Raw genomic sequence first — 11,807 nt, 5'->3', positions numbered from 1 at the left:
GACTATATGCTTTTGTATTTTCTTTTCTTAGCAGCTATATATTCAATGAGAAATTCTATTTAATGTATGTGTAGATCATTTATTAAATGAGAAAAAAATATCATTTTAAGAGGAATATTCTTGTAATTTTAAATAATTTTAAAAATAAAATTACTTAAACTTACATTGTAGTCTCCAAATAAGAATTGTACGTAGTATTGCTCTATATCTAATTCCTATAGTTTAAGGGTATTTATAATTTTGGTAAACGGAGATATTTATGGTAAAACAAAAATATTGACAGTATTTGAAGCCAAATACATGAATAGTTATTTGAAATTATTTGAATTCGTATATATCAGGCTGAGGCTAATCAATAAATTACTATTTTAATTTTATTTATAAGTCATTTTATATGCTTATATTGCATTGTAATATGCTTTTTATATCTATTGATGCTTATATACCTAATTCAAATTTGTCATGAACCAATTTTCGTCCTATTTCTGAATTCTTGTTGTGATAATTATTCCCAACTTTTATAAATTGTTTTGGAAAAAATTATAAGAGACACCTTCTAAAAGGCTACTCAAGCTTAACGGAGGGACTAATCCAAAACTTATCATCTTAATAGTAGTTATTTTAAAAAAATAATATCATGTATTAAGTTTTATTATTCTAAATTATATTATCGATGCGACATGCTTGAATTAGAGCTGAAATCTAACGTATTTGGTGCGATTTCGGTCAAAAATTAATGCCGCACTGACGGTTTTTGGAGAGCTTTAGAACTGCCTGATTAGGGGAGAGAAAATTGGCGTCTCCGGTGTCAACATGAGTTGGTGCGGTTCCTCAGTCTGTCATCGGTGTCGTTGTAAACGAGGAGAGGAGCAGCGGGTTTTGCTGTCCGTTTCACCTCTTTTTTTTTCTTTTTTTCTTTTTATATGAAACTCGTAACTAAAATGATGTTGTTTCATTTACTTAAATGAAACGACATTGTTTTATATACCTATAATATATATTATATATATAATTTGCCAGTTTAACGATTTAGGTTTGATTTTGATCGAAACTGAATTGATCGGTGTTGGTTTTCTTAATTTTATACTGTCGACCATGGGGAACTACTAAGAGGTTTGGTATTTTAATTAAAATTTGATAAAAATTAAGTTTTAAAAAATATTTTTAAAAAATAAACGATATAAAAATTAATATTTGATCCCTCAAAATTATATTTATTAACTTAATATCCAAGATTAGATTTTCTGATTCCGCTGCTGTCGGCTGACCGGTTCTGATTTAATTTCGATCGGTCCGCATCGACAAAAGTCAGTCCCTCCTAACTTGAGCGGGTATGCATTTAAATGGAAAATATATTAAATCATTTGAAATATCAAGTCAATAATTATAATAAAAATTGAAATAAAAAGTAACATCGTTGGAGGTGAAAGTTGCTACACGTGAATTGAGTTCGTGCGTGACAATGTCACAGTGCAGTGGTGCCGAAGGAGGTGGGCACGCCCCAAGGTGCAGGATCGCGAAACGTAGCGACCAAAATCAACGTCACTAAACATGTCATTGTCAACTCAAATAGTTATAATAAAAAGAGTCGGGCTACCTCCATTTGACCGACTGTGTTTTTTAAGTTTGTTTTTTTAATCATTAAATAAAAAAAAATTCTATCAAGCGGTCAAATAGATCAGTTCATTAAAAAGGTAAAGTAATTTTATTCTAATAAAAAATATAAATAAATAGCATCATTTTTTTAAAAAAATAAATAAATAACATCATTAAAATAGTTGGTGGAAGATGGTAAGAGTCAGGACGTGAATTGAGTGATTGCGTCACTGTAAGTGGCGCCAGTAGCTGTGGGCTCGCAGCTGCAAGGCGCCGTATCACGAAACGTGGGAATCAAAGCCGACACCATCTAAAATGACGGAACCACCCCTGCTAGAATTGTCGAATTGTTTTTCACGTGCTCTGAACGAGTCTCGACGAAACGTGGCGATGGCGCCGCTTGCTTTAATACACTTGGGCCCACTGACTACTGGTCCTACCGTTCTATACCTAACATCGTCAGTGTTTTAACTCCGTCAGTTCGCTAAGTTACTGAAGTAGACATCTAAATTCCTCGAACCACAAAAATACCCTTCAAGCAATGAAATTTTATTCGCGAAGAGGACTAGGAGTCCTATTTGTGGACTGTACGTAGCGCTATCCTATGAAGAACAGAACAGATTATGGCCATCTCTACATAGGCATTAAAAAAGTTTGAAAAAGAAAGGTAAGGAAACGTCATGTTTTTGCAACAGAATTTGCATAAATGTGAATTAACACAGTCCAATCAATATAGGCCACTTACTCTTATTTTGTGTGAAGCATCACGATCACGTGTGTGGGACATTGTATATTCAAGGTGTACGTGTGTGGGGGCGATGGGGCGAATGGATTTTTCTCTGTGATATGAGGAAGGAACGGATTTTTCCCTCTTCAGAAAGAAGGAGGCAAAAAATAAAATACTGCTATTTCATTAATAAAAACACTATGTAAAACAGTCTCTATTTATGGACTATAATAAGAATTACTTTTCTTTATATACAAAATCATATTTTTTAAAAATTAATTTTTCTTATTAAGAAAAACTCTCATATTAAATTATGTATTTTTGAGTCAAATAATAAAAAAATATTATTATTTGATTATTATTTATTTTTTTCTATTATTTTTTTATATTTTGTAATTACTACCCTTGTAAATTATATCATTTAGCCTCAATTAGATTTTTTTTTTAAATTCAATCAGTTGGTGGAGAGAGAGAGGAGAGAGAAAAAATAATAAAATAAAATTTGTACTGTAAACAGTATATTTTAAAATTTATAAAAATATTATTCATAACTATACAGATTTTTAAATATATATAATTCAATATAATCTAATTTAAGATAATATTATAGAAATATATAAATACATATGCAATACATAATCCAAAACCAGTGTTAGGTCCAAAAATAAAACAGGTCAGTTGTACTCTTTCAAAAAAAAAAAAAAAAAAACAGGTCAGTTGTAAAGAAAGCCGGATCTGACCACAACTCAATATAGGGCAAGTTTGTAAATGCATCAAACTGGGTAAGCATGTCGAGGATGACAGCGTCTCCCTGTACGATTAAATTGTCTACTCAATTGGGCAAGTTTCTATTTTATCTTCACGCAAAAAACATGTGCTCGAAACCAAAAGGCAAACATTTAAAAGATATCGTTTTCATATAAGAAGTTTTCATCTCACTGTTATATATTTTTATAATTTATAATATATAATAAATAATTTAATTATTTTAAATTTTAAAATAATATTATTATTAAAAATTAATATTTTAATAATATTTTATTCAACTTTTAATTTTAATATAAAATTATCTAATCTTTCTCAGGTTCAAAACACACACGCCCAGGCTCGTTCCGAGCAACCAGTCATTTGCCAAGCCCTCCACCCCCAAATATTCATACATTGCTCCCGAAGCAGAAGAGCGTTGAAAGCACCAGCATTTTATTCTTGTGAAAGCATATCTGAAGCTGCTTCTAGCCAGGAAAACATGTCGAATCCCAGAAAGGCACCAGAGAAGTCCAATTTTGCACAGAGATGCAACCTCTTGAGCCGGTACTTTAAGGAGAAAGGAAGTTTTGGAGATCTTGGCCTCGGGATGAGCAGGCAACTTAAATCCAAAGGTGCTATATCTTTATTTATCTTCGTATCTTTACTGGGTACCCTTATCGGTCGCGTTTGCTTTCTGTAAATCGTTTGTTGTTGGCTTGTGTTAATCGGCTGTCCAGAAAATCATGCTGCTTTTTTTTTTTTTTTCTTGTATTGAAACTGCGTATATTCAAATAAAAAATTGATGTTCTCTTGGTGCTTTGAATTAAGTTTGATTTACACGGAGTGTAGCTACGCTTTTAGATCAAAGTTTCTTATAGTTTGTTAATTGCCCATTCACGTTGCAGAAACTCCTCCCGAAACATCTCTGCCGGCGGCAACCACTCTGGATTTATTGAAAAACATGGAGAATTCAACTGATCAGGCTTTGAGACAAAACGGCGCCGTGGCTCCCTCAAATGCGCAACCCAAGGTTTTCCTTCCACAGCTTGGTTGTTTCGGTGCCCAAAACTCGATCGACATCGCTGCCAATAGGACTGATCTCAGGTGTGTGGCCATTTGTGTTTCCTTTCTCCGCCCACTAATATATAAACAGATCTTAAGAAAAGTACCCATCGTTTATTCTTCTGAGGCGCAAAGCTAATTACCTCAGATTTGATACATTAGGCCATTAATCTCAGACTTTCATACGTATAAGTACATTGTGAGATTACTGAAGGCCCCCAAAACCTAATAGTACCAAGGGTACATCGGGAAAAGAAAAATTCATGCACGTATAGAGCTTAATTTTATGCATACAATTAACTTTATAGCCATTAAATCTTCTGTGCTTTATTCTAAATTAGCAGTAGTATCTGTTTTGTGGCAGTACGAAACCGGAAATCAAGGAGCCTGAAGCGTTGTTGACAAAACAAAAGGAGCCTGAAGCAACAGCTCAGATGACAAAACAAAAGGAGCCTGAAGCAACAGCTCAGATGACAATATTTTATGCCGGCGAAGTACATGTACTGAACGATTTCCCGGCGGACAAGGCAAGGGAGATCGTCGCCTTGGCTAACAAGGGATGCTCTAGTATTTCTAGAGGCTCTACGTTTATTTCTGGCGTGAAAAATCTTAGATCATCAGGATGTTCTATGGCTCCCGAATCAAGTTCTGTAGCCATGCACAAAAAGAATTCCACCCAAGAACGCCGTCTGCAAGCTGCTGGTTCTGGTAATATATTGCCCCTCCTTTTTCCCCTGTGAATGGTTTACGAGGAGCTGTTAATGAAGGGTTACGACTAGAGACCTAAGAATTAACATCTTTATTGCATTTTTTTTTCTACATCTTAGATCTTCCGATTGCAAGGAGGGCTTCGCTTCACCGGTTCCTTGACAAGAGGAAAGATAGGTAAGCACTTTTTCGAAGCTAACAATTAAAGCAAATATATATATATATATATATATATATATATATATATATATATATTTTAATGGTTTTAGTTTTTGTCTGATTGATTAATAAACTAAAATCCTCTGGCCCTTTTTTTGGGTTGTTTTTCAGGGCTGCGGCAAAAGCACCGTATCAAGTGAAACCACCTTCCGAAGCCTCTCCAGATTCCGAGGAAAGGAATCCATGGTTTGGGCATGAAGATCAATCTTCAAAACATCTTGACCTTAACTTATAGTGACTGCCACCAGATCACCATTTTCTATGACATAGGTTACCTGATCCCTCCGGCTCCGGCGGCTTAAAATCCTAACTATACATGTAATACTTGCGAGGCATTCTGCATTTTTTATCTTTTTTTTTCGGGGTTCTCTTATTTAGAAAACTCTGTACATGTTATTAATCGATTAGATCCAATTTCTAAAAACATGAAATCTGGAAAAATTCCAATTCCATGTCGTTTTCGTACATATTTCGTGTGGTTAAAAATTCATTCACGTGAAGGCTCCACCAGGTAAAAGCTGTACCGAAAAAATGTATGGGCTTGTTGGACTCCTGGAGCCATTTTGTGTAATGTCTCGTTCACATAGTGAAATTAAATAGATGCTTTTAGTTAAAAATTAAATAAAATATTATTTTTTAATATTATTATTATTTTTAAATTTAAAAAAGTTGAATTGTTTATTATATTTTATGTAGAAATTGAAAAGTTATAATGATGAAATAAGATGAAACCATTTATATATCCAAACGGGCCCTAAATCTCGTATCCAGATGGGTAAAGACTTACTATCTGTCACTTAAAATTATATATCACAATATAGATATAAGTTTCAAATTCTTAATTATACATAAATCTCATAATTTTAAATCAATGACTCCAAAATAATTAACTAGGGATACTACGAAGTCTTAAACATCAATCTCTCAACATACCACGTCATCAGAGCACGACAAATTTACTTAATAACATTCTCCAATCACCATGATATCCTTCTTATGCTTAATTCACTATACTTAAATAATCTCACTCATGCTCCCTAATCTTGATTCTCAATTGAAACATTCATATTATCTAAAAAATATAGTAGAGATAAGGGGTGGGTTATCAATAACTCAGTAACCATAAAACATATAATAGTATGTAAACATTAGTCTTTTCGCAGAGTTCAAAATGGAAAACTCTATATACAAGCGTTTTCGCGTACCCTTGCGCACAAAACGTGACCTGACATCCCTTTAAACGCTGCGTTTTGTGGTGTGGGACTGGCAAAATTCAACCGCATTCCTCCTCTATTTTTTCCCCTCCGCATCCCTCCCCTTCCCTCCCATTATCTTCTTCTCCAATCTCTGAACCGTAGCAACCCCTTTTCTTATCTCCCTTTCTCTCATCTTCTCAATCTCTGAACCATAAAGACGCCTTCTCAATGAGCCTGTATGAAGCCCTTCTCTTGTCTTCTCCAGTCTCAAACCCTAGCCTGATCATGCCTTCTGTCATTCCCCCGTAGCAGCCCCTTCTCTTCTCTTCTCAATCTCTGAACTGTAAAAACGTCTTCTACATGAGCCCATACGAAACACTTATGTTGTCTTCTCCAGTCTCGAACCCTAGCCAGATCCCCCGTATCCAAAGCCCTCGTAGCCAAAGCCCATAGCAAGCCCTTGTAGTCAGATCTATCTTTGGTAGCCAAAGGACCCTAACATTCTCGAGGACTTCTCAAATCTCTCAACCCTAGCTAAAGCCCCAAATCATTCTTCTGTAGCTACCCACGACGCCTTCTCCATTCCCACGTATCAAGCCCCAAGTTTAGTCTCCACTCTACATGGGTTACTCTCTTTCACTCTCTCTCTCTCTCTCTCTCTCTCTCTCTCTCTCTCTCTCTCTCTCTATCTCTTTGTGATTTTGGATTGATAAAATTTAGGTGGATAAAGTTTGTATTGTGGATTTGTTGAGTGAAATATTGTTCCTTGCACTGTCCGTGTGTTTAGAAATGAAGCAACTGGATATATATCCACTCATGATATTGAGTGATAGTATTTGTAAATTTAGGTGGATTGAGTTTGCATTGTGGATTTGTTGTTAGTACTTGTGATTAAGTTTGCAATGTCAAGTGTAAAAGTTAGTTTTTGAATTTGTAGTTTTTAGATGCTAGAATCGTGAGTAATTGTTGTATTTGATTTGGGGAGAGGGGGGTACTGCAGTTGCAATGATCGATACAGTCAGAAACTGAAAAGTCTTGTTAAGTATTGTTTACTTCTTAGCTTTTAGAAACCTACAAAACAACATGCTTTCTCCAATCATTTGTTTATCTGCGAATGTTTAGTTTAGATGGGCCTTTTTATATTTTGTGTGACACAGTGTCTCTTGGTTGGATTTGTTAATGACAACCATTTTTGTTGTTGTGTGCTTTCCATAATTTAATACTGCGATTCCAATAAAAATGATGAAAAACCATGCATGGTGGGGCCATTCATAATGAGCCCTTTTAAGAGATTGATAGCTATTGAGAAAACTTTTTTGGTCGATAAAGTGAAAATTTTAATAACATGGGCATCCAAGAAAAATAGATGAAAGATAAAGACATATGAACAAATGATACTTTGAGAGACCAAGAAAAGTCTTTGGCCCAAAGCCTTTTTTTATGTTTAGCATGGCTTCCACCCTTACAGAAATCTATAAGATCATACTCCCTTAAATATAAAAACATGGATCAACTCAGATTACATTTAGGGGGAACTCAAGTTAATACATCAACAACTAGTAATTTTCAAGTTTGCTTCATTCATGCTATAGAATTGGTTGAAGTCATGGATAATGAGAACCTAGTTGGTGTCATGAAACCTAAGTCATGGATAATGAGAACCTGGTTGTTACACTGACAAATGTTATATATTTCATGTCTTCGTACAAAAATTTGAAATTTTACATACCGGTCGTTTGTTTGTTTATAATCAGGGATTACCAAACTACAAGTATTTCAAATGGACAGATAATAGTGAAGACAGAGAAAATAAACTTGTGAATGTAGAAATTGAACTGTCTTGGAAAGAGGAACAATTTCGCAAAAGAGAGGAAAAGATTGCGAAGAGGGAGTTGGGAGTGGAAGTCGACCAACTCAGTATTCAAAGACAACAAGCAGACATCCGGCGTAAACTCACAATACTTCGTATGTATTGGGTGATTTCCATCATAATTTCATTGTACTTCATACAATCACAATGAAATTCCCAATAAATGGAAAGTTTGTATGTCGAGTATTTGAAAACTTTGTTGTGTATAATCTTGAACTCCCAATTCGCTCACTTTGTTGTAAGGGACTTAGTCTTTGTGTTTAGCACTTGGATACAATGGCCTCTTATGTTTTGGTAGCAAAGAATTAATTAAGAATTGAATTCCGTGGTATGACATTATTGATCTAAATTCATTTGTCAGATATGGATGGATGGCTTCAAATAGTTATGGATTAATATGCCTAAAGGTAGTGTTCCTAAAGTGGGATTTTGATGCCTTTTATTTTTTAGATATTAAGGTCTAAAAGTATAAAATAGATTGTGGCCAAATGTGGCACATGTAATCCTGATTTTATGCCATAATATTTTGAGAGATGCAGAGGATATCATTCCCTCAATTCATGATTGGCCAAGAGCACAAGCCTATTATGCACCGGAATGTAGGTGTGGTATCAATTAACAACAGGCTAGAATATGTATCGCATGCACCTATTGGAACCACTGGAACCACCAAGTCAAACAAATCCCGATCTACTTGTGTCATCGGACATAGATATAGGAAAGGGCATATAACTACTATCTGCTTGTCAAATTAAATAGAAAATATGAATAAATTCCTTAATAAAAAAAAAAAGTCTATCATGCATTTGCTTCTTCCTAGAAATCAAGTACTTGTAATATGTATGCATGTAGACATAAAAAGTGTCTACAAAAATGGCACATGAAATTAAGGGTATACGTTGGACAAAGATCATCACTAGTAACCATATTCACCAGTGCATATAGATTGTTGTTTATACATGAAAAAAGTGTACAAAAGACCCATTACTCATCATCAAAAAGTGCTTCAACCAGTACTCTTAACTCTTTTAATATGTATCGCATAAAACAAGGGTCTACGAATAAAATCTTCATCAATATATCTTCACATCATATAATTTGCTACAATAAACCGCAAGACCAGATTACATCACTCCTCTGAGTGATCTACTTTGATATCCCCAACCACATGTACATACAGGTCCGGTTGTGTCCCAGACAAGCTATCCAACTGTGGTCCATCCACTCCAAGTTACATCTGTAAATATGATAAAACATTGACTTAAAAACTTGATTTAAAGATCATGCCAACAAAATCACCCGTATAAGAGTGCGTGACATCGTTAGCATTGTTAATTACACTTTCTTGACTCTCAATCATTGGTTGGCAAAGCTAGGTTTCACTAGAGTAAAAAACGATAGTGTTTCTTTGCGGCTAACAAAAAAAATAAAAGAATCCCATCAATAGAAACTCGTACAACAAGTCCAAATCATATAATTTAACCATTAACCATTTACACAAGATAATTTAGAGGCAGTTAGAGGTTGCTATAGTTCAATCATCTTATGTTGTATTAGCTCAAGCACTTTTACTATAAATTGGTATAGTTCAATCAATTTAACGATATAAAGTGACAAGAAATTACCATCAGGCTAGCATGATATAAAGTGACAATTTAGCAGTTCAATTCAAGTTTGAGACATGAAGCTGCTAGCTAGGTATAAGCTAAATCAAATTAAGAATCTAATATGCATGCTGATGATCTGCTTTTATTTTTGGGTATGGGTTTAGCGGTCTATCTGGTTGTGAAGAGAACGTAGGAGAGGAAGAAAGAAAGAAAACTGTGTCATGGGTTTATTGGTTGTTATGGACCAAATGAAGTTGATGCAAAAATCTCCATTTTCCGATTTCAATCTTAGTTTTACTTGGTTGAGGTGAGTTTTTTGTTTTTTGGGTTTTTTTTAAACAGTGTTCTATACACAAGTTAAAATGATCTCTCATTTCCCATTACATGGTTTTATTGAATTGCAGGGTAATAGATCATTTGTATAAGCTTCTCAATAAATAAGGAATCGTTTGGTAATTGCTTGACATTGAGATTTCAGGAAGCTATAGGAAACTCCATGCATTAATTCAATTGAATGGTTGAAATGACATGTCTTTTGGCTAGATGAAAGAGTAGTACCAAAGGATCATGAAGACAGTAATTATAAGCTTGCTAATGATGGGTTTCTTTCTAAGGTATGATTGTGGAAGGTGTTCTGATTTCATTTTTACTAAGACTGTTTGTTGGCAGATTTTGATTATACTGCTGTTTGCGATACCTCAGCGTCTTATGTTGAATATTACCCTCAGTTTACTTGGATAGCATAGTTATGTTGAATAATTATCTTACAAAACAAATTTAGGAGAGCATAGTTTGTTTATGACTTTGTTGAGCTAAATTATGATTAGTTTAGGTTCAGGAAAAAAAAAAAAGATGATGTTGGTCATGGGGAGAGGTAGAGAGCAGGGTGTTTGGTGGGGATGAAAATGTATATTGAGAGTGGCATAGAGGATATTCGAGTAATGTAATTATGTATACACGGTATGTATTATTTATAGATTACAATGTGCAATAAAGAATATTCTGACAGTGCTAACAATCATAACAGAATGAGAGTGACATACGTTTATTTCACCACTATACTTTTATCTGGTGGAACCTTGGGTAGCTGGGTCTGTTGTGGCTCAATATCCCCCTGTAAGATGGAGAGTAAATGCTGATTACTCCCATCTTGGATAACAATTGATTAAATTTTGGAGAATGTATCAGTTTAGTGAGCAAATCCGCCAATTGAGCAGAGGAAGGAACGTGTGCAATGGAGATTTGGCTAGCTAATATCTTGTCTCGAACATGGTAGCAGTCAAGTTCGATGTGCTTCGTTCATTCATAAAACATAGGATTTGCAGTAATGTGCAATGCTACTAAGTTATCACAATACAAGGTTGCAGGTGCTAAAATGTCAATGTGCAAGTCATGTAGAAAGTATCGCAAACATGTAAGTTCACAAGCAACGACAGCCATGGCTCGGTATTCCGATTCAGTCGAAGAACGGGAGATGGTGTTCTGCTTCTTTGACTTCCAGGAAATGAGGGAATGACCGAGAAATACATAGAAGCCATTTGTGGATTTGCATGTGTCAGGACAATTGGCCCAATTAGCATCAGAATATGCAATGCGTTCAATCTTGGAGTTGCTAGAGAAGAATATGCCCTAACCTGGGGTGCCCTTGATATATTTGAGGATCTTGAGGATGGCATTGTAGTGAGGAACTCGTGGCTTCTCCACAAACTGGCTGAGCAAATTAACACTGTAATTCAGGTTCGGTCTTGTGTTGGTGAGATAGAGAAATTTGCCAACTAATTTCTTGTGCAGAGAGGGGTCATGGAATACGTCTCCATCATCCTTGATTAGTTTGATATTCGGTTCCATGGGTAAGGGGGATGACTTGGCTCCAGTAAGCCTATTTCAGAGAGTATGTCTAGCGCATACTAGCGCTAGCAGAGCTGAATGCCTACCTTGGAGCGAGTTATTTCCATGTGAAGAAAGTATTTGTGTAGTTGAGGGATGCCCAGGGAGAGGCTTCATGTACAATTCTTCATCGAGCTCTCCATATAGAAATGCGTTATTGACATCCAACTGTTGGAGATCCCAACCTT

At 35.1% G+C, this 11,807-nt stretch overlaps 1 protein-coding gene and 1 long non-coding RNA gene across 2 annotated transcripts in view; one reads left to right on the top strand and one right to left on the bottom strand.

Annotated features, from left to right (window-relative positions):
- Positions 1–426: 426 nt before the first annotated feature.
- LOC121247221 overlaps positions 427–11,807 on the bottom strand; it is a 22,259-nt gene continuing 10,878 nt past the window's right edge. The window contains exons 2-3 of the long non-coding RNA XR_005937236.1: positions 10,787–10,793; positions 427–437 (exon numbers count right to left, since the gene is read on the bottom strand). This is a non-coding gene — a long non-coding RNA (uncharacterized LOC121247221). The remainder of the gene's footprint in view (positions 438–10,786; positions 10,794–11,807) is intronic.
- LOC121247219 (protein TIFY 10A-like) lies at positions 3,407–5,676 on the top strand. The gene is made up of 5 exons (XM_041145593.1): positions 3,407–3,702; positions 3,976–4,174; positions 4,497–4,840; positions 4,960–5,017; positions 5,171–5,676. Exons 1-5 carry the CDS (start codon positions 3,570–3,572, stop codon positions 5,292–5,294), a joined length of 858 nt encoding a protein of 285 aa, XP_041001527.1. The 5' UTR covers positions 3,407–3,569; the 3' UTR covers positions 5,295–5,676.

Source organism: Juglans microcarpa x Juglans regia, chromosome 1S, assembly GCF_004785595.1.
Source record: "Juglans microcarpa x Juglans regia isolate MS1-56 chromosome 1S, Jm3101_v1.0, whole genome shotgun sequence".
Lineage (NCBI taxonomy): Eukaryota > Viridiplantae > Streptophyta > Magnoliopsida > Fagales > Juglandaceae > Juglans > Juglans microcarpa x Juglans regia.
This window is presented reverse-complemented; position numbering and strand designations above follow the sequence as displayed.

Bases quoted from the DNA above. Each gene is read 5' to 3' on its own strand.
- LOC121247219 (XM_041145593.1), top strand. From the start codon at position 3,570: ATGTCGAATCCCAGAAAGGCACCAGAGAAGTCCAATTTTGCACAGAGA. The intron at 4,175-4,496 runs GTGTGTGGCCAT...GTTTTGTGGCAG, and splicing joins GCCAATAGGACTGATCTCAG to TACGAAACCGGAAATCAAGG. The intron at 4,841-4,959 runs GTAATATATTGC...TCTACATCTTAG, and splicing joins TCTGCAAGCTGCTGGTTCTG to ATCTTCCGATTGCAAGGAGG.